Source organism: Colias philodice, chromosome 6, assembly GCF_061535455.1.
Source record: "Colias philodice isolate Cphi_HAF_F1 chromosome 6, ilColPhil1 Martin Lab GWU primary, whole genome shotgun sequence".
NCBI lineage: Eukaryota > Metazoa > Arthropoda > Insecta > Lepidoptera > Pieridae > Colias > Colias philodice.
The window spans coordinates 5,566,806-5,590,710 of NC_143091.1; the positions used below are offsets into that span (position 1 = coordinate 5,566,806).

Here is a 23,905-nt window from a genome sequence, read left to right on the forward strand (position 1 = left end):
GTCTGTCTGTTACTCAATCACGCCTAAACTACTGAACCAATTTGCATGAAATTTGGTATGGAGATATTTTGATACCCGAGAAAGGACATAGGCTACCTTTTATTGCGAAATATGTACCACGGGCGGACCTCTAGTATTTATACACGAAACATCTGTGGATTCGATGCGCCTCTGACATCACACTCACTCGCGCTAGTAACGCTAGGGCAGATTAATTCGATTGTATGATTTGTTTATTCAAAACTGTTATTAAACGTAAAATAAAAGAAAATTGTAATAAAAATATTGCTCATACATTTAAAAATAATATATAATTTTACATATTCACATTTATTTACTCTTTATTTATGAGTGTTTAGTTTAGTTTTAATTTCAGTATAATGGAAGAAGGCGTCGTCGAAAGTCGAAATGATTTAATTTGCGTAATATTAATATTAATATAATTGAAACATCTTTAGGCGCGTTGAGAGTAAAATTTCAAGATCGCGTCATGGCAATACCGTCACGTCATGGAGTAATGCGATGATCCTTCTACGACGATCTTTGCATCTTGGTAATAGTGTGTGTACAAATTCACGCTGGATGTTTAGAAAATCATGTAATTTTTTAAACAGAAAACGAGTTTAAAAAATTGCAGATTATGACAGGGCAATGTGTGCTGACATTCATAACATACAAGAAAATATAGAAAATAATACTAAACAAACCATACCGAGAAACCGCAAGAAAAAATTAAAAAAAATGTGTGCATGTACTAGTGTACACACGTAAGAAGTGAAACTTCTTTATGACCTTTTACAGAAATACGTCGAATCATGCGTGGTGGGGATAAGATAAAGATGGCGCGTAACGGAAAAATGTCACGCGTAACGCAAAAATGTTGCACTAAATTTTTTTCCAACCCCGATAAAGAAGTTTCACTTCAAAAATCTTATATAAAAAGTATTATATTCATAAAGTAAATCAAATTTGCAGAGTAATTTTCTGTACAAAAAGTAAAGTAAATAATTACATACTGTTTAAATTTTGTGAGGTTCTAAACTAGCCAAGTCAAATTATAAGGTTCAATAGGTCATTACCATTAGTTGTTTGCTTTGTGAAAATAATTATATTATTCAAATTAAAAAAGTCATATTTTGGAATAAACGTTGTTCTCTAAGGGAAAATAAAACAATTGAGTTTTCAGTTCACCTAAGAACTTAATGCATCTTACATCTTTGTAAATAAATTTCTGGACTGTCTACAGAACTTGGCACACATTTAGATCTCAATTCTTTTTTCGGAAAATTAAGTCAACGATTGAACTTGGCTCCAATTTTTACATTTATGTTTGTGGTGGGATTTTTCATTTCGCGCCCTATTTGAATCGTACGTAATAGAATGAATGACGTATATCTGGCGAAATTATCTTAATATTTTTATCAGCATAGGTATGTATTATTTCGTAAGTGCATAAGACCAATCCATCACCATCATCATCATTAAGCGGGTCTACACAGAGCTAGCAGCCTCGCGAAGCAATTGCTGCGCGAAGCACAGTTGTCTAAAAATAGATTTTTCTAGTATATTATGTATATTATGAATCAATTTTATCAATAGAAATAACTACATACTAATTATGTACTTTGGTAATTAATAAAAAGTACCTACATGTAAAACGTTAATAAAAAGTTAAAGGTCATTATAAAATTCAGTTCCTACTATAGGTAGGCAATAAAAAGCAATACAAAGTAAATTATTTAACTAAATGCATTTCAATATCTACATATCACCTTTTTGAAGAGCATACAGGAGACTGGAAAGAAGTAAGCGCGTAACGACATTTTTTTATTATTATTAACTAGCGACCCGCCCCGGCTTCGCACGGGTGCAATGGCGGTCGGCCGGTACCGCCGCAAACGCTACGTCCCGCAATTTTTAAAACTGTAATATCTTCGAAAATATTCACTTAAATCATACGGTGTAAAGGGCCATATAGATATATATTAAATGAACAATGTATTCAAGGTATTTAATTGGTTAAGGATTAATGCTGTATTGGTTAAAATCGCTTCGAAAATTAGCCATTATTTGTCGTAAAAAGTAAATGAAAAAAAAAGACGGGTTGCACTCCGGGAGTGCCGGCAGAAGTGAAAACTTGATAATTAACGTTGAGCATGTTTGATATTTTGGAATGGTATCCGTCTTACGCTTTTTCGATCAGGTCACGTGTCCTGACGCGAGTTTAAGATTTTATACCCATTACAGAAAAAGTGCTCAACGCCGCTAAAGAAGTTTTCACTTCAAAAAAAGTTATTGTGGGTTATCCATAAGAGATACACATATACCATCACCGACTTTTCTGTAGACCTTTTCAATGTGTACAATACTTAGTACATTATTTAGATAAAACTCGTAGGGTTCAGCCTGCGTTTGCAATGTAAGCGGAAAAAATGTAATTTTTTACGACATCACATTAGAAACCTTAAAAATAACAGTACTTCTCCACTATTTAATGGACGTTATTATACATATAAACCTTCCTCTTGAATCATTCTATCTATTAAAAAAAACCGCATCAAAATCCGTTGCGTAGTTTCAAAGATTTAAGCATACAAATGGACATAGGGACATAGGGACATATAGGGACAGAGAAAGCGACTTTGTTTTATACTATGTAGTGATGAAGATTACAGTTAAGATAATAAGTGGTGTTTTAACGTAAATTGCTTCAGTTATTTATTTTCTTTCGTGTTTTTATTTATTTCACTCACAATTCACAAAATAATGTGCAAACAATTATAACCAACTTACTCATAAGGATGTGACAATTAGTCAAACGAACCCTCGGTTCAAATTCTTTATAATTCTAACGTAATTAATATTTCTTAAGAACAAGAAATAATTTATTTCTTGGACCATTAGAATCCTAAGCTAGAGAGCTTCATTGCTGAAAGAATTTCACCACGATTAATAACGAGTAATGGCTTAGTAAGTTCTTTGTTTTAGCGGGATTCCTTTGAGCAGAGCCTTTCACGTTTTAATTGAGTTTTGATAAAATTTTCAAGGCTCCCCAAATAACTTATTAATGATGATTATGCATATATTTTAACCTTGATTATATTGTATGAACTAGGTTAAAACGTCGAATTAATGTAAAATAACGAATATCTAAAAGTGCCATATTAGACTAGAGTAGATAATTTTTGAAACAAAAAAAAATCGCAGTCGGATGAAACCCATTAGAAAAGGAGGGGAATATGATAAAAATGTAAGGAAAAATAAATTACGGTCAATCCGAGTTCGGGAAGCGGGAGGGGGGAGCTTTTAAGAGAAAAAAATGGTTTCTCTCGATTTCCGACAAAACTACAAGTCCTATAGAAAAAAGTTCAATGGCAAAGTTGTAGGTAATTAAAAGTTCTACAACTTTTGTATTCACAATTTTTCACATAACCTCAAAATTTAGGTGAAAAATTCAAAAAACCAAGTTTTTGGTCTTTTATTTTTATCTACTTCAAAATTTTTTTTTTTCTACGAAATTTGGTGGAAACTTACTTTATTATGTCCCAAATACACTGTAATTTATTTGATTGAAAATATTTATTTTTTCGCCTTATTTTGAATTAATACCAAAAAAACAACCTAATTTTCAATCGAAAAGTCACCCGTCAAAATATCAGCTTTTTTCAAAAACTTGGGGTGCCTTTTATTCATTGAAATCTCTACTTTCATATGGTGTAAAAAAAATAAACACCACCATAGTAAATGTTCTCAGGAAATGCATACAAACAGTGTGAAAATTAGCTTTAACTAAATCAGGCACACTTCTCGAACTACCTGAAATGTTTTTATCGACATCATTTTGCTTTTGAATATGCTGTAAAATATTAAACTTAGGACAGATAATTATTTTTCTTTTGAAATATTACCGAAAAGCCGATACAAGAGAAGATATAGAGTTCAAGAAGTGTGCCTGATTTAGTTAAAGCTAATTTTCACACTGTTTGTATGCATTTCCTGAGAACATTTACTATGGTGGTGTTTATTTTTTTTTACACCATATGAAAGTAGAGATTTCAATTAATAAAAGGCACCCCAAGTTTTTGAAAAAAGCTGATATTTTGACGGGTGACTTTTCGATTGAAAATTAGGTTGTTTTTTTGGTATTAATTCAAAATAAGGCGAAAAAATAAATATTTTCAATCAAATAAATTACAGTGTATTTGGGACATAATAAAGTAAGTTTCCACCAAATTTCGTAGAAAAAAAATAAATTTTGAAGTAGATAAAAATAAAAGACCAAAAACTTGGTTTTTGAATTTTTCACCTAAATTTTGAGGTTATGTGAAAAAATTGTGAATGCAAAAGTTGTAGAACTTTTAATTACCTACAACTTTGCCATTGAACTTTTTTCTATAGGACTTGTAGTTTTGTCGGAAATCGAGAGAAACCATTTTTTTCTCTTAAAAGCTCCCCCCTCCCGCTTCCCGAACTCGGATTGACCGTAATTTATTTTTCCTTACATTTTTATCATATTCCCCTCCTTTTCTAATGGGTTTCATCCGACTGCGATTTTTTTTATCTTTTCATTATTTTTAAAGGCTTCTACCCCAGTCTAATATGACATGTTTATAGATGTATGAGAGAAATTCTCGAAATTGAATAATATTATTATCTAAATTCTTAAGGTACTAAAAATAGTAATTACCTACCCATAACTATAATATGTACATTATTGCTATACGATCTAAAGTAGGCGTACGAAATTTAGTATAAATAATAATAGTTTTAAATGTTTATACAACATTAAAAATCTATCTTTATGCGAAACAAGATTTAGACTCTCGGTTTTTTTTTAAATAGAAATTCATAATATAAATGCAATTAAATGGATAACATCGGGAATAAAAGAAATAAGCTGCAAATTGTGCAAGTTTCACAGTCCATGTTCGACTGTATAGCGTAAGTTATAGGTACTGAAAACGAATATCAACGGAACTAAGCAAAGAACCAAACAAATCCAATCAGCCGCAAACGTTTCCTAGAAAAGGGAAGAATAGCTTTAAATACTAACATTTTTTACAAAACGGTTCTTCTAGCAAATGAACAGGAACATTTTGGTTAAATTGGTTTTGTAAAAGTACGCAAACAAGTATGGCGAACTTTGTTTGATTAGTGAGACGTGAATACCAAGCAATTAGCCACAATTGTATTGATATTTTCAGTACGGCTAACATGCTTCAAATATTAATAATATTTTTGCCCATGCTAGTCACACAACAAAATATATGAATGAATTTGTGGTTATTTGTTAATATTATTTATATTGTACCGGTGCATTTTAACGGCAACGTTGTGTTTGTCGATAATAACATAATTTAATTCATATCTAATTAAATTTCAATGAAATATATTATGTCGGAGACGGTCAATAGCGCGGATGTAAAACGACTCGAAGCACGAGTTCCGGGAGGTGGCAGCACAGTGAAGTTGGCAGCTTACTTCATGCTTGTACCGGGTCGAGCCGGTGAAGGCTCGCCCTCGGGACGGCAGTCGGCACTTCACAATTCACATTCGCATTTCGCACGTCGAAGAGTTCGGACCATCCACTACTAGGAACTGTTAACCTTTTCTTTGCTAGTGTTTAATTTAAATGTGTAACGTAACGGTTATTAAAAGTGATTGTATTAAAAATGACTGTATTGTATGGTAAAACTGACATGATTAAAAAGAGCAACTATGGAGTTTCTTGCCGGTTCTTCTCTGTAGATACTGCATTCCGAATCGGTGGTAAATAAAGAAATGTTTGAGTTTGAGGTGTTTCTTTGCTCGATTACCCAACGCAACGCCCACAGCTTGAAAATAGATTCACATTCTACACCTCTCTCCGATATATATATTTAGAATTATTTTTAATTTGGTCAAAGGAGAATGGGCAAATTGGGCCTGAAACTTTGGCTAAGACCAATACACACGAAATATTGTTTTTGTGATAGATCATTACACATAACTTACGAAAAAAATAAAATAAAAAAATAAATCAACCGGGTTCTTGTACAGTCAAGGCAAAAAGTTTTATTTATTTGGCTATTATTTTGCGCACAATAACGGTGTTTTTAATTCGAGTGAAGTAAATATAAATCTAAATGTCACTGAAGTGACTGAGTTTAACCACAAAAAACGTCTAACTACGTTGAATTATAATAAACACGGTATCTAGGTACCTGTTACAAAACATAATATTAGTGTATTTCGGTTATTAGAAGGCTTAAGATTAGTACGTATTTGTAAGTGTAAGTGAATTGGAGTAACATAAAGATATTGTCATTGTCTTATAACAGTTATTTATTGCAAAAAATATTATACACAAAGAAATAAAACTTGATGTGACTGTACAAAAACCCGGTTGATTATTTTTTTATATATATTTTTCCCGTTATGTGTGTGTTATGATCTATTATAAAAACAATATCTCATGTGTATTGGTCCAACTCAAGGGTTCAGGCCCAACTTCCATAGGTAGTAAAATGCCCATTCTCCTTTGTGTGAAAATTGAAAATATGGTGAAAAGGATTAACTTACATCACTTTGGATTTTATATAATATAGTGGGCGTATTGTAATCTTTTTTTATAATTATTATTATGTTTGTAAATGTTAATCACGGATAATACCGAATTTTACATATTTTTTTGTTTAATTCTTTCACTTCAGTTCATTATGTTTAAGCAGTGTTGTATAGGTACCTATTAAATTTAAGCGAGAAGATGAAGACGAGACTCTGCTCGTCCATCCATATCTATGGTACCACAGACTAATAATAATATACTACGTATACAAATGGTACCATATTAAAAACTATGATTTAGTTCATAATATGTTCGAAAAGGGAAACAACACTAATATTTTTCATTCATCAGTATTTAAAACGCCTGATACTCTTTTTTAATCAGTTCCATCGTTGATAGGTCGCGACCATAATAAAGATTAACGTAAACCAAGACGTGAACGTAAACAATACACAGCTATCAGATATAGATAGTTCGAATATGTGTAATTGTAAAATCTTTATTTTGGGACGAATAACCCCACAATAAATGTATTTTGAAGGCTTTGATAACCGTTTCACATTTCCTTGATCAAATCTATGTATTTAATTTGATTTTCCGATAGCGTCGCACTTTATCCCAGTGTCTGTAAAGATTACTGTAATAGCTCGGGTGCCAAATTCGTCTTATAATGTGACTAGCATTGAAAAATCGCAAATAATGATGAAATATCTCACTAACAAGCGTAGTTTCACGTTGGACGGATGTATGGCATAAAATTACTGAATTTTAAAGTGTGAACATGTGTTTTGTTAACTGATTTTGTGGGTTATGAATGTGATTTGTAAATAGTTTTCAATAGCTAAGGAGTGAATAAGTTGTGTAATTTTGTATATTCATTAGAGTTGAGATGAGTATCATTAATGAAGGTCGGTAGAATACGTAGGTATGCATTATATGATATATATTTTAGTTTTATGAGACATATTTTTAAATAATTTTTAAATATTTGCCGCATTAAAAGTATAAAAAGCACCCAAAAGAATTCGTTTGATTATATGAAATGTTACCTACTCTGTCTTGTAATTAATTGTTACCATTTAAATTATGACATCCGATTCTTTGATCGAAATGAAAAATCATTAGAAGTGAGTTTCGAGGACGTGTATGTTCTATGTGTAGGTATATTGAATAACTAGTGGTCCGCCCCGGCTTCGCCCGTGGTACAAATTTCGCAATAAAAGGTAGCCTATGTCCTTTCTCGGGTATCAAAATATCTCCATACCAAATTTCATGCAAATTGGTTCAGTAGTTTAGGCGTGATTGAGTAACAGACAGACAGACAGAGTTACTTTCGCATTTATAAAATTAGCAAGGATTTACAATTTAAATAACCCATATTACAATTGTAAGAATACAGACATTCAAAAAAGAAAATTCAAACTGTTTCGGTCCATAATATACCTACCTAACGCAAATTATTTGATCGTAATAAAAATAATATAGATTTTGATGTGGAGACAAATTTGAATAAATCTATGATTTCAAAGTCCACGTTTAATGTTCATACAAAATATATGAATTTCAATTCCACATGTTTTACAATGTGTTTCATGCTAATCTACTTGACTTGTTAAAAATAACATCCAATAAACTCGTAAACGTATGCCAGATAATGGTAGGAAGTGTAGGTGATTTATTTATAGATATGTCGTGGCCATATCGTAGATTTGCTCATTTCATGAACTGATTGATCATTTCACGAAATGGTCGCATTTCATGAAATGGCCAACATAGTTTGATCAGATCGTTAAATCGTCAATGTTTCACGATTTGGTCATCCACATTTGGCCAGATCGTATAAAATATAGAGAGTCCATAAAATATTTAAAAAAATCAGAATATTTTAAGAAATTCTTGTAACTGTTTATTGTCATTTAAGTTAGTGCCGTGGCAGCGGCCAGCGTATGCCAGAAGCGAATGGTTCTTGCAATAGAAAACAGTTGGGTTAGGTTAGGTTAGGCTTTGATAAACAACGCACGAGCCGAGCGAGCAAAGCGAGCGTGCCGCGGCAGCGGCCGGCGAGTGCCAGAAGCGAATCGCTTTTTAAAAAAGAAACAATTACAATAATATAGTAGTTAGGATATAGGACAGATTTTAGACGCATTTTTTCTTCAATATAAGATATCCGCAGTTTCCTCTTGGAACCTCTTCGTCGTAAATTCTTTGCTATGACTTTTTCATATTGTAATTAAACTAATTATGAAGCTTTTAACTGCGAATAATTAAATTTTCGCCAGCGGCCGCCATCTTATCACATAAATACAGCGCTTGCAGCGTCTCTACCAATAATTAATTTTCAGAGAAAACCCCGCATAGTTCCCTTTCCCGTGGGATTTCCGGGATAAAACCTATCCTATCTCTCAAGTTGGAGCGAACTGCACATGGTGTGCGAATTTTATTATAATCGGTTAAGTGGTTTAGGAGTCCATTGAGGACAAACATTGTGACACGAGATTAATTATGAGGCTAGTTTTTAAAACCTCACAAAATATAAACAGTATAATATGTAAAACTAGTCTCATCAAATTATGGGGTTCAATAGGTCATTAGTTATAGTTGTTTGCTTTGTGAAAATAATTATATAATTTAAATAAAAAAAAATCATATTTTAGAATAAACGTTGTTCTCTAAGGGAAAATAAAACAATTGAGTTTTCAGTTCACCTAAGAACTTAATACATCTTTGTAAATAAATTTCTGGACTGTCTTCAGAACTTGGCACACATTTAGATCTCATTTCTTTTTTTGGCAAATTAAGACAACGATTGAACTCGGCTCCAATTTTTACATTTATGTTTTTGGTGGGATCAATTATACAAACATCCATCCATCAACTTTATAATTTTTCTTTAAAATTGTGAACTTGAAGAATAGTAATTTTACCAAAAGAATGACAGAATATGTAAACTGTGTAAATCGAAACGTACCTAATTACTTACGTGTCTCACAAATTGTTTTATTTCAAATTCAAGGCTGACTACTAATACTATTCTTTAAACAAGTTCTATTATACAATGTAGAGTAACAATAGCATATTTTATTCATTTATATTTTAATTCCATAATAAAGAATTTTATTTATATTTTTAGCTGATAATTAAAGAAAATGTCGGAGAAACAAGTTCTAGTTTTGCCAAGAACTGTAAAAAGGATAAAATTAGTCCCACCTGACGGAGACTGGGGATGGGTAATTTTAATAGGAATAGGAGTTACCAATGTAAGTAAGAATATTATATTTATCTTTCAATAAGCAGTCTTATTGCATGGTGTTATATCAAGGTACCTACCTATATATTACATCAGTAATAGCGGTCACGAGATTTTTTTTCATAAGTTTACAGTGTTGGTTAGCACGTTAGATATAATTATATAAATCGTATTGCACAAGTAACTTAAATTGACTGTAATATTAATCACAATAATATGTATTATGATTAATATTACAGTCAATTTAAGTATACCTTAATAAAATTCCTTAGTCTTTACATTTATTAATTACGATGTTAAACTTGCCGTTTAAATTAAGAGTGAGTGGTAATAAATCCAATGATTATTATTAAAGGCATTCTGTGAACATTCCTAATAATTAAAGTTTTCTTATAGCTAAACATTTCTAAACAAAAAAAAATTATTTGGTGATGTACTGATGTACAGAATTTTATTAAAGTATACTATTAGAAACGACATCGACACATACATATCAATTATAAAAACAATATATGAGAACAGCTATGCTAGAGTAAAATTAGATATACAAGGACCAAAATTCAAGATTAACCGTGGTGTTAAACAAGGAGATCCACTTTCAGCAAAAATCTTTATATCAGTACTGGAATATATCTTCAGCCAGCTAAATTGGGAGTCATATGGTCTCAAAATCAATGGAAGATATTTATCGCACCTCAGATTTGGAGACGATATAGTTTTGTTGTCAGAAAAGGTAAGGGAATTGCAAACAATGATATAATCGCTAAACAAATATAGCAAAAAAGCAGGTTTAAATATAAATCAGGAAAAAACCAAGATTATAACAAATAGCCACCAGTTACAAGTCACAATAAATGAAACTCCTATTGAATATGTTGAAGACTATATTTAACTCGGACATCTTATCTCATTTAAGCTATGCAACGAAAAAGAAATTGAAAGAAGAGTCAAGCAAACATGGAATAAATATTGGGCTATGAAAGAGATTTCAATGGATATAATTATGTCTAACACCTTGCCTAACGTATGCATGTCAAACATGGCCCCTTGCAAAAAAGCATTTAAACAGAATTAGCATCTGCCAACGAGGCATGGAACGAAGCTTTTTGAATATTAAACTTAAAGATAGAATACGAAATAGTAATTTATGAAAAAGAACGAAAGCTCAAGTTGCAGTAAAGTATGTCTGTAAATTGAAGTGGAAATGGGCAGGTCACCTGTGCAGATTGAGAGATGACAGATGGTCACATTCGGTAATAAATTGGACACCTTTTTATAAAAAGCGTAAGAGGGGAAGACCAATCACACGATGGAGTGATGATATCAAAAATCACGCAGGTGCCCTTTGGACTAGATTAGCTAAGAACAGGGATGAGTGGAAGAAATTTGAGGAGGCTTTTACCGCAAAAAGCGGTATTTATTAATTTTTATTAATTTAATATTTAAAAATAGAATTGTTATAGAGAAATAAGAATAAGGTTAATACTAACCACACTAACAACAAAAATAAAATTTGTAATAAGATAGAAGTAAAGGAATGAATAAAGGCTTTATTTATTTTTATTTATTTATTTATACCATTAGAAACATATTTTGGTTAAGAAATATAATGTAATTTGTTTTCTGAAAGCTAAATTATAAAATATGTTGTATTCCTCATAATTTTAATTACTACTACCTACCTTATTTCTTAATGTTGTCAACTGCATACATCTCATTTATTTAACTTTAATTTAATTGTATAAAATATGGTATCCATCTTAATAACATGACTCTTAATTCTATTTTAGGTATTCAATCGGTCAATGTTATCCCTCTTCAGCTTGTTATACGGAGATGCTCTGGAAGCAATGGGACACAAGACACAAGGAGCGTCCATAGTTCTCAGTGCTATGCTTTTTGTATGCAGTTTTAGTGGCCCGATCGCCGGTGCTCTAGTTAAACTGACGTCAGCCAGATTTGTAGCTGTGGCAGGATCATTTTTATCCAGTTTGGGAATTTTTGTTAGCGGTTTTTCTACTAATATCATTCACCTGATAATAAGCTATGGTGTTCTTATAGGTAAGCTACTATCACATTAATACGTCGATTAGGTATTTGTGTTGTTTATAAAAGGCATGATATTTTTTCAAATTTTTCACACATATTTTATTAAAAGTAGAGTTTTTCTATCATCAATGTAAGAAATGATATGAATTCTATAAATTTATTTAGAACTGTTCGAATTTAAATTTCTTTAAAATTTATATCTTCATTTTAGGTATAGGATTAGGTTTCATTCAAAATGCATCGTTTGTGGCCATAAATAGTTACTTCAAAGTGAAAAAGAGTATTGCTGTGGGAATAGCAATGGCGGGCACCGGCATTGGGCAGACAGTAATGCCACATGTGGTGCGATATCTCTTGGATAATTATGGATTTTTAGGAGCATGCTTACTGCTTTCTGCTCTCAGTTTACATGGGGTAAATGTTATTTGTATTTATAAATTTCGCTCATATGTTTTAACGTGACAACGTCTTATAATTCGATAAAGCCGGCTGCACGCACGAAAAAACATGACTCATGCGGCGTTTCCTCGCTCTGAGGCGTTCCATAGGCTTGAAGTGCAAGCGAGAGCGCGGAACGAGCGACAAAGAAGCACAATCGGACGTTGTCACGTTCAACTATCGTAAGTAAACCGACTTTACAGACAACCAATTTTTTATTAACCACATCAAAGCTGTATTTTGTATAAAAATAACTCGTAACCTTTTAACCTCAATCAAATTGGCTAATATTTGATAGCACTTCAGTATAATTGGTGAGGTAATCGAACTCTTTAAAGTGAAATACAGAACCCCAAATTAATAATGAACATGCAGATCTTCGCTAATTATCGTATTTCCAGAAACACCCGAATCATTGAATCGTAAGTGCCCTAAACAATGCACTTGCATCTTGCACCTTGTTCGAAAGAAATAGGAGTCAATTCAGAGTCATACACAATCGAAAACAATTCGGGCGATAGGTGACGGTAGCCTGTCAGTCAAAAAATTCAAAAATCCGTCAGTCGTCTTTATATATTGGTGGTGACCGCACGTATTATCTCTGTATGTAATTATATAGAGCTGCCGTTACATACCCTTCTTAGTTTTGTTTCAAAGTTGAATTTTCCGGTAAAATGATTATTTACACAGGTAGCAGATAGCAGTGGGGAAAGTGAAAATTAATTAGAGCATAATGAAAGATCTAATCATTTTACGATATCAGAAATAGAGATAATCCCTAATTCTGTAAATCCATTTGGACTGAGATTTTAATGATTAGATTTCACAATTTAAATGTAAACCAGTGTTTGAAAATCATTTTTTTAAATATGAACTTTGTCTTATTTTAACCTTCCATACATCCATGATCCATCATTACGCCAGCTTCAGTAAGACACTTTAATAGTTCCAAGTATAGAATTTTCCAAGTAAATCAATACAACAAATATATGTATATTCGCAATTGTGTGGCTTATCCTCGCTATTAACTTTCATTGAATTATCGAAACAAATTTCGTTACTTATCTCTTTTACCATAAAATCATAATAAAACTCATAATTCAATAAACTATGCATGAATAAAATACATTTAACCACTCTATATACATATCGTCTTCGGAGGCTCGGGGAATATGACAGTTGCCGAACAGTGACGAATTTTTCTATGCGCATTATCAGTTTGGGAGTACTGTAATACGTTTAAACCTGTGGTTTAAACAAATGAGATTGATGAATCCTAAGGATGAATCTATCTATATACCACACCATCCAACCAACCAACAACCAACTGTTGCTAATTACTTCATCAGTTAAGTCAATTTATCGAAGTGATATAAGATATTATCATGTCAATGTAAAGCTGGTTGCCGTTTATCCCATTGTGTATGAACAAAACCGTTGTGTGTGACATGAAACAAAAGTGCTTGGAAGGGATATGCCACGTCCGATACTGATCTTGGTCAAAAGAATGACGATGAAAATCAGATAAAAAAACATATTTTATTAATTTTTAGCCTTGTATTGAGTTTACTAAAAACCATTCTTATTAATATCCAAGTAAACTGCGCTGTCCTATGCTATTTATTATGCTGATCACATCAGAAAAAAACACTGATAATACTATCTATGTAAGTAATACGTTTCTGCTCACATAAATATCAGGAAATTAAAAAAAAATTGACGTAACTACTTTTTATTCAGAATTATATTATTTTAAACAGCTTTCCGCCAGCGCGGCGGCTTCGCCCGCATAGTCAAAGAAACACACGCATAGTTCCCGTTTCCGTGGGATTTCCGGGATAAAACCTACCCTATGACCTTCCTCGTGTCTCAAGCTATCTTTGTTTCAAATTTGAAGTAAATCCATACAGTACTTTTTTGAGTTTAGCTCAGAAAAACATAAAGACAAACAGACAAAAATTTTAAAAACTATAATTTTAGGTTCGGTATCTATTGTAGATCACACCCCAAGTATTCTTTTAAACAAATATTCAATGTACAGTTTTAACTTTCCTACGATTTTATTATATTTAAGAATAATTTCAAGATAATTCATACCAACAAAGGGCTAATTTGGCGCTACCGACGCTCAATTAATAGGCTGTAGTTCCGTTGTTTATTGCTCGATTGTCATTATTGAAGGTTTATTAGAAAGGTGATAAAAGTAGCTATATGTTTTATAATAAGCTAAATTCTCATAATTCTTACGGTAACCGAGATTTTTACACTAAAAAAATATACTTATATATTTCATAAAATGTTGTTTTTTGAAAATATTTCAGTTGGTACTAGTTTTACATTAATGAATCTTAGGAATCAAATAATGCTTATTTAATTATCTTTCAATTGACACCCTTTTTAAGTAAATCGATCCAGTAGTTATATAGATATAGGTACCGCACAATAGAATGGCCCGACGGCCACCTTTGCTACGTCATAGCTCCCCCCTCCATACCCCTAGGAAGTGACTACCGCAATTTTTGTGTTCAGAAAAACATGCCGATTAAGTGGATATCAGTAGTCCGTATGGCGGAGGTGAGTCCCACGAAAATCGTCATTTGAAGACTTTTTTACAAATGGGTCTCACACTATATAATAAATCTGTAGAAGGGTCAATTCTGTTCATTGAAAATATTGAAAAAATAAATAGCAGGAGGTGTTACTGAATCGATTCCAAACCCAAATATGTGATTAAAAAAATTTTTGTCTGTCTGTCTGTCTGTCTGTATGTTCAGGCATCACGTGAAAACTAACGGTTCGATTTCGATGAAACTTGGTATAATTATACCTTATATTATACCTGGGCATAAAATGGGATACTTTGTATCCTAGAAAAATACGTAGAAAAGAAATAAATCTTAATTTTTCAGTTTTATCCATAGACGTTGTTCTGTAGAAGAAGGGATCTCCTTAATTATTATAGGACTAGCCGTATTTGGGTCCAATAGATATTTATAAGATATCATTGTCAGAGTTACACAAAATGGGGAAATAAACTATCCACGCGAAGACCGACATCCGTGCGGACGGAGTCGCGGGCGGAAGCTAGTAATTAATATACCTAGAAAACAATGCAGTGTTTTACTTTAAAAAGGAGACTTTAGATTTTCCCAGTTTACAAATGTTACAAATAAAATACGGTCTGTATTTCAGATAGCTGGAACGCTGCTCATACAGCCCGTTGAATGGCACATGAAGAGAGTGGAAGAGGAGGTCGTAATTGACGAAAAAAAGACGTTACTAGAAAATAATTGCAATACTAATGATGAAGTCTACAAAAGAACTAGACGAGCGACAATCCCGTCAGTTTTACAAGAGAATGGAAAGCAAAAAGTTGACTCGCATAAATTATTATCTCAAAGTTTTACACAATTGCAGCAAAATGACAAATCAAATGTTCCCACGAATGGTACGTTACTTTTTATTAGAAGTGAATATTGCTAGCATATTATATACTAGCGGTCCGCCCCGGCTTCGCCCGTGGCACATTTATAATATCATATTCGCATTTATAATATAATAATATAATAATGGATGTCTACATAAATCCATACTAATATTATAAATGCGAAAGTAACTCTGTCTGTCTGTCTGTTACTCAATCACGCCTAAACTACTGAACCAATTTGCATGAAATTTGGTATGGAGATATTTTGATACCCGAGAAAGGACATAGGCTGCTTTTTATCCCGGGAAAATGACGCAATCCCGGAAATCCAACGGGAACGGGAACTATGCGGGTTTTTCTTTGACTGCGCGGGCGAAGCCGCGGGCGGAAACCTAGTAGATAATAAACTTAAATGGTAAAATTCGTGGGTGATTTTAAGTGGACCCATAAAAAATGAAAGCTTAAATTAACGAACCTTTAGTAAAAGGTTTTCTTGAATAATTGTAATAATATATCGTTCTGTCCTTATAGTTCGAGTTAATAAGTAGGCATACAATTAACATGTACATAAAAATCCCTTTTTCAGAACATATAACTACAAATGGAAACAAAATTATGAGTATGCTAAAAAATGTATACGATTTGCTCGATATCTCATTATTATCAAGTCCTAGATTTTTAAATGTTATTATTGGCACATCTTTAAACTTTGCTTCGATACAAAACTTTAGCATGTTGTATCCACTTTTCCTACAGGTATGTAATACTCTATTATATTATAATATATTATATAAGGTATTAGATAATATTTAATCCCTGTTCAATTGTTATATTTTATGAATGATGAATGTGATAAAAAAAGTAATACTGAATGATAAAAAATAGGATGAAAATGATGATGTTTTAAATCATTTTTGTTATAGAGAGCTGCGAATATGGATAAGCAAGAAACCGCCAATTGCATGTCAGCTGTGGCCATCGCTGATATAATTGGAAGACTGGCCTTGCCGCAGGCGCAAGCGAAATTCAATGTTTCTGTTAAAATGACTGTGATATTGTCCAGTGTCTGCTGTCTTGTTGTACGACAAAGTAAGTAATTGGGAAAAACTTCGTAATTTCGAACTTGAAATTTCGTAGGTCCATGAAATAAATATCACACCTACTGATAGATTTTTTGTAAATAATTCATAAATTAATAATAATAAAATAGCATTCTTATAGGAGATATACGATTTATTAAACCATCAAGATTTAATATTACGTTAGTCTCTTAGATTTGCCAAAAAAAACTTTCTTAACAACAATTTATTCATTGTCTTCCGATGTTTCGCACAAACTAAAACTAAACGTTAAAAGCTACATAATATCTTGATAGTGATACAAAAATTGTAAAGTGTTAAATTTGCAAATTTATTTGAACTTGTTAATTTATTGGTGATTATTTTACAGTTTTTGCATACCAAACAGACATGTACGTCTTTTTAGTTCTGTCACTATTCTATGGAATTTCAAGGAGTATGGTGATCGTATCTAGAAATATTGCAATTACCGAAGAATGTAGGATGGACCAAGTGGCCTCTGCTGTAGGTCTAGGAATGTTGACTATGGGTTTAATTATACCTGCAGCAGGCTATTTCTTAGGCTGGATAAGAGATTATACAGGCAGCTATATCGTTTGTATATCTGCTCAAAATGCCTTACTTGTACTGTTTCTCATTATGTGGATACCAGATATGTTATATCAATACTATAAAGAAAAGAAACAGAAAAATAGAACAGACGTAACACAATTGACGCAAGAGAGGGAAGAGATGAATTCACACAAACTGTGATCATTCAGACCAAATAATAAGACTAGATAAGAGTAATGTTAAAAGTTTTCTTTATTATGGAATGTTATAATAGAAGCTAGTTGTTGTGTTGTTCCAAATGATGCGTACCTCAATGCTAAGCATTTAATAGTCTGAGACTGATATTAGATATGATTTATACGTGTAAAATAAAGGTACAATATGAGCCGAATGACTAAGTCTTATTATGTCTACTAAATAAATTATTGAAATTAATTTGTTTATAGTTATTTAACAACCTCTTGGTGTGCTCTGAAGAGCGGGACAGTATTTCACACCCGGCCAACGCCTTCAACTCTATAAGGCACAGGTCAGGCCGCACATGGAATACTGTTCCCGTCTCTGGGCCGGTGCACCCAAGTATCAGCTCCTTCCTTTTGACCGAATCCAGGGACGTGCAACACGGTTTGTGGACGATCCTTGTATTACTGATCGGCTGGACTCTTTGGCCCTCCGTAGAGATGTCGCATCTCTCTGCGTTTTTTACCGCATTTTCCACGGTGAATGCTCTGAAGAGCTCTTCGGTACAATACCAGCCGCTGAATTTCATCACCGAACCACACGCCACAAGCTCAAATTTCACCCACATCATCTCGATACTTGGCGTTCTTCCACCGTGCGTTTTAGGAGGAACTTCCTACCGTGCACTACTCCTCTGTGGAACGACCTTCCAAATTCAGCATTTCCTAAGGACTACAATTTGGATTACTTTAAGAAGAGAGTGTACTCCTCCCTCAAAGGCCGGCAACGCAATCACAGTACTCGGTACTCCAGAGTCTGTGGTTGTTCATGGGCGGCGCTAATCATCTCAGCTTTCTGTACGGTGACGCGCAAGCTCGTTTGACGACTTATACATAAAAAAGTACGAGTTTTATCAAAATAATGTACTAAGTGTTATACACATTGAAAAGGTCTACAGAAAAGTCCGTGATGGTATATGTCTATCTCTTATGGATAACCCACAATAACTTTTTTTGTCATTTACTTTTTACGACAAAATAATAATGGGTAATTTTCGAAGCGATTTTAACCAATACAGCATTAATCTTTAACCAATTAAATACCTTGAATAACAAATAAACACATTTGTTTGATACAAATAACATATACAGGATGTCCCAAAAAGTAGTGATGAACGGAAACTGGGAGGTAGAGGACCTAGAGGGCTATCCGAATCACCCCCTTGTATGCTATGCGATTTTTCGTATTTTCGGAGTAATGACATTTTTTTTTCAATTTTTCGTCTGTCGCTGAGTACGATCAGATTTTTATTTATGGTGACGTGAATTATTGCGTTAGATGCTTGATTTTTTTTGTGTGCTAAGCTGAAAGATAGGCCAATTCAGTATGGTAACATTTACTGTCGTTAGATCTTTGAATGGAATAAAAAAAAAGAATTAAATGCCAAGTAAGATAAAATTACCCAGTACGTTCACCACTTCAAGGGCCCGTAAAAAAATAAAATCCCATAAAAAGTTTTCCGTTTGGCTTCTAAAAACTTGCTCTATTTATCAGGTAACTTACCCTGAAAATTTCATTTTATTATTCAGAAGGCTTCAAAAAATTAAAATCGAAATATAAGTGCAAAAATTGAATTAATATGATGATTAATAAAAACAAATTAAAACCAAAAACAAGGTGTTTAATTACCAGAAATTTTTAAAATGACCTCGCTGCTGCTCAGTACAAGTGCGACTTCACCGTAAAAAGTTGTATTTTAAATGTCTGAATGCTCCTTTATCATTTTTAATGGTTTCTTCTGCTACTATGAATTTTCGGGTTATTTCTTCCAAATTGTGGCATTCTCTCAAGTAGCCGAGGTCTTTTTAGTATAAATATTATTAATATTATTTAAATAAATAAATATTGCGTCGACGATCGTGTAAATACCGTCCTCGGAACGTAGGCGTTCAGCAAATCCGTAATCCTCACACCATCACGAATCACGATCGAACAGCATTTTAGAACTGTACTGTATTACCAAAACATTTATACTAAAGACTGGGAATAATATATGATAATATGGAGTACCTATAATTATGTATAAGTAATTATTGCTTTTGCGATTAAAATACTAGTTACTACTTTTAAAAAGAATCACGCGGTTACAATGTATGAACATCATTAACACTTCTTGTATATTGATATTTATATATTTCTTAGATATACGTGGATCGTTTTAAATATGAAAATTAAGATGAAGGTTAACGTTGGCTCAATTAAAATTAATAGTTAACCTGATGACCATAATTTGTCACAATGAGATGAGAGGTACAAGATGTTGTGACTAATCTAAATAAACAAAACGACTATCATAATATACATTAAGAGTACAGTTAAGATAATAAGTGGTGTTTTAAGGTAAATTGCTTCAGTTATTTATTTTCTTTCATGTTTTTATTTATTTCACTCACAAATTCACAAAATACTGTGCAAAAAATTATAACCAACTTACTCATAAAGATGTGACAATTAGTCAAACGAACCCTCGGTTCAAATTCTTTATAATTCTAACGTAATTAATATTTCTTAAGAACAAGAAATAATTTATTTCTTGGACCATTAGAATCCTAAGCTAGAGAGCTTCATTGCTGAAATAATTTCACTACGATTAATAACGAGTAATGGCTTAGTAAGTTCTTTGTTTTAGCGGGATTCCTTTGAGCAGAGCCTTTCACGTTTTAATTGAGTTTTGATAAAATTTTCAAGGCTCCCCAAATAACTTATTAATGATGATTATGCATATATTTAACCTCCTTTATATTTTCTAAACTAGGTTAAAACGTTGAATTAATGTAAATTTACGAATATCTAAAAATGCCGCATGACTTGTTAATAGGTATGCATGAGAGAAATCCTCGAAATTGAATAATATTACGCAAAAGTATACTAAATATAGCAATTACCCATCTCTATAATGTCATACGTACATTATTGCTATACATTTTATTGTAGGCGTACGATAAATTTCCTTAAAAGTTTATGCAACATTGAAAGTCTATCCTTATGCGAAACAAGATTTAGACTCACGGATTGTTTTAAAATAGAAATTCATAAAATAAATGCAATTAAGTTAATGGATAACATCGGGAATAAAAGAAATAAGCTGCAAATTGTGCAAGTTTCACATTCCATGCTCGACTGTATAGCGTAAGTAGGTACTGAAAACGAATATCAACGGAACTAAGCAAAGAACCAAACAAATCCAATCAGCCGCAAACGTTTCCTAGAAAAGGGAAGAATAGCTTTAAATACTAACATTTTTTACAAAACGGTTCTTCTAGCAAATGAACAGGAACATTTTGGTTAAATTGGTTTTGTAAAAGTACGCAAACAAGTATGGCGAACTTTGTTTGATTAGTGAGACGTGAATACCAAGCAATTAGCCACAATTTTATTGATATTTTCAGTACGGCTAACATGGTTCAAATATTAATAATATTGTGGTTTGTCCATGATAGTCACGGCAAAATATATGAATGAATTTGTGGTTATTTGTTAATATTATTTATACACCGGTGCATTTTAACGGCAATGTTGTGTTTGTTGATAATAACATAATTTAATTCACATCTTATTAAATTTCAATGAAATATATTTAGAATTATTTTTAATTTGGTCACATTTGTGTGAAAATTGAAAATATGGTGAAAAGGATTAACTTACATCACTTTGGATGTTATCTATTAGTCCATTGAATAAAAAGTTCTAGAGTGCGTGAGTTAGTAACGTAAGATGTTTCTTCGGAAACATGTCAAGAGTCCCTAGGTAATAAACATACTAAAACCCCGGGCCACTAGGAGGAGCCCCGGAGTGGGGGGAGGGGGAAAATGAGTCCATTTTTTCATTTTTCGCTTAAATCTCAAAAACGGTACATGTTACAGAAAAACTTTCAAGGAAAAGTTGAAAGGCCATAAAATTATCTACAAGTTGTACCTGAATCATTTTTTCCTATATCCTACCGTTTCTGAGTTATACGCAGTAAAACATGATTTTGGCTCAAACAATTTCCACATCAATCGATCAAAAAATATTTCTTTCTTCCAAAAAACTCAAAAGTGCAACTTGTGACCGGTACTGATAGATTGCTCTTAATTATGTCTATAATTGGTAAAATAAACACATTCCTCCATGGAAGCCTTTAGGAGGAATCGATTGTCAAAATATTATATTATGGTAGTTTGAGTTACTGAACTTGATCTTTTTATTTTTTTCTTCCAAAAAACTCATAAGTGCAACTTGTGACCGGTACAGATAGATTGCTCATAATTGGGTCTATCATTGATAAAAATACCAGATTCCAACACGGAGGCGTTTACGGGGAATTGAATTGTATTAGGATAGTTACGTTACTTGAACTTTTTATTTTTTTTCTCCAAAAAAACTCAAAAGTGCAACTTGTGACCGATACTGATAGATTGCTCTTAATTAGGTCTATAATTAGTAAAATAAACACATTCCTCCATGGAAGCCTTTAGGAGGAATCGATTTTCAAAATACTATATTAGGGTAGTTTGAGTTACTGAACTTGATCTTTTTATTTTTGTCTTCCAAAAAACTCAAAAGTGCAACTTGTGACTGGTACTGTTAGATTGCTCTTAATTAGGTCTATAATTGGTAAAATAAACACATTCCTCCATGGAAGCCTTTAGGAGGAATCGATTGTCAAAATACTAAATTAGGGTAGTTTGAGTTACTGAACTTGATCTTTTTATTTTTTTCTTCCAAAAAACTCAAAAGTGCAACTTGTGACCGGTACAGATAGATTGCTCATAATTAGGTCTATCATTGATAAAAATACTAGATTCCACCATGGAGGCGTTTTCGGGGAATTGAATTTTATTAGGGTAGATACGATACTTGAACTTTTTATTTTTTTTCTTCCAAAAAAACTCAAAAGTGCAACTTGTGACCGGTACCGATAGATTGCTCATAATTAGGTCTATCATTGATAAAAAAACCAGATTCCACCATGGAGGCCTTTAGGAGGTATTGAATTTTATTAGGGTAGTTACGATACATGAACTTTTTAACTAACCTCCCTAATAAAATTCAATTCCCCGTAAACGCCTCCATGGTGGAATCTGGTATTTTTATCAATGATAGACCTAATTATGAGCAATCTATCTGTACCGGTCACAAGTTGCACTTTTGAGCTTTTTGGAAGAAAAAAAATAAAAAGTTCATGTATCGTAACTACCCTGATAAAATTCAATTCCCCGTAAACGCCTCCGTGGTGGAATCTGGTATTTTTAGCAATGATAGACCTAATTATGAGCAATCTATCTGTACCGGTCACAAGTTGCACTTTTGATTTTTTTGGAAGAAAAAAATAAAAAGATCAAGTTCAGTAACTCAAACTGCCCTAATATAATATTTTGACAATCGATTCCTCCTAAAGGCTTCCATGGAGGAATGTGTTTATTTTACCAATTATAGAACTAATTAAGAGCAATCTATCAGTACTGGTCACAAGTTGCACATTTGAGTTTTTTGGAAGAAATAAATATTTTTTGATCGATTGATGTTGAAATTGTTTGAGCCAAAATCATGTTTTACTGCGTATAACTCAGAAACGGTAGGATATAGGAAAAAATGATTCAGGTACAACTTGTAGATAATTTTATGGCCTTTCAATTTTTCCTTGAAAGTTTTTCTCTAACATGTACCGTTTTTGAGATTTAAGCGAAAAATGAAAAAATGGACCCATTTCCCCCCTCCCCCCACTCCGGGGCTCCTCCTAGTGGCCCGGGGTTTTAGTATGTTTATTACCTAGGGACTCTTGACATGTTTCCGAAGAAACATCTTACGTTACTAACTCACGCACTCTAGACCCCCCTTGGAGGGACTCATTCAATGGACTATATAGTGGGCGTATTGTAATATTTTTTATATTATGTTTGTACTTGTGAATCACGGATAATAGGTACCGAATTTTACACATTTTTTTTGTTTAATTCTTTCACTTCAGTTCATTATGTATAAGCAGTGGGAATTTTTGAATAGGTAGGTATAAAATTTAAGCGAGAATAAGAAGACGAGCCTCTGCTCGTCCATCCATATCTGTGGTACTCACATTAAAAACTATGATTTAGTTCATAATATTATGTACGAAAAGGGAAACAACACTCTAATATTTTTCATTCATCAGTATTTAAAAGGTCGCGACCATAATAATTGAAGATTAACGTAAACATAAACAATACACAGCTGTCAGATCTAGATAGGTCGAATAAGTATGTGTTATTGTTAAATCTTTATTTTGGGACGAATATCCCCACAATAATTAATGTATTTTGAAGGCTTTGATAACGGACTAACCAGCGGATGTCACACAAAAACGTTTC

At 32.6% G+C, this 23,905-nt stretch overlaps 1 protein-coding gene across 1 annotated transcript; it reads left to right on the plus strand.

Annotated features, from left to right (window-relative positions):
• The first annotated feature begins 7,276 nt into the window (after window positions 1-7,276).
• Window positions 7,277-17,705, plus strand: LOC149487702 (monocarboxylate transporter 12-B-like). The gene is made up of 8 exons (XM_089696309.1): window positions 7,277-7,472; window positions 9,678-9,804; window positions 11,585-11,855; window positions 12,055-12,257; window positions 15,474-15,729; window positions 16,295-16,464; window positions 16,632-16,797; window positions 17,158-17,705. Exons 2-8 carry the CDS (start codon window positions 9,694-9,696, stop codon window positions 17,538-17,540), a joined length of 1,560 nt encoding a protein of 519 aa, XP_089552435.1. The 5' UTR covers window positions 7,277-7,472; window positions 9,678-9,693; the 3' UTR covers window positions 17,541-17,705.
• The last annotated feature ends 6,200 nt before the right edge of the window (window positions 17,706-23,905 follow it).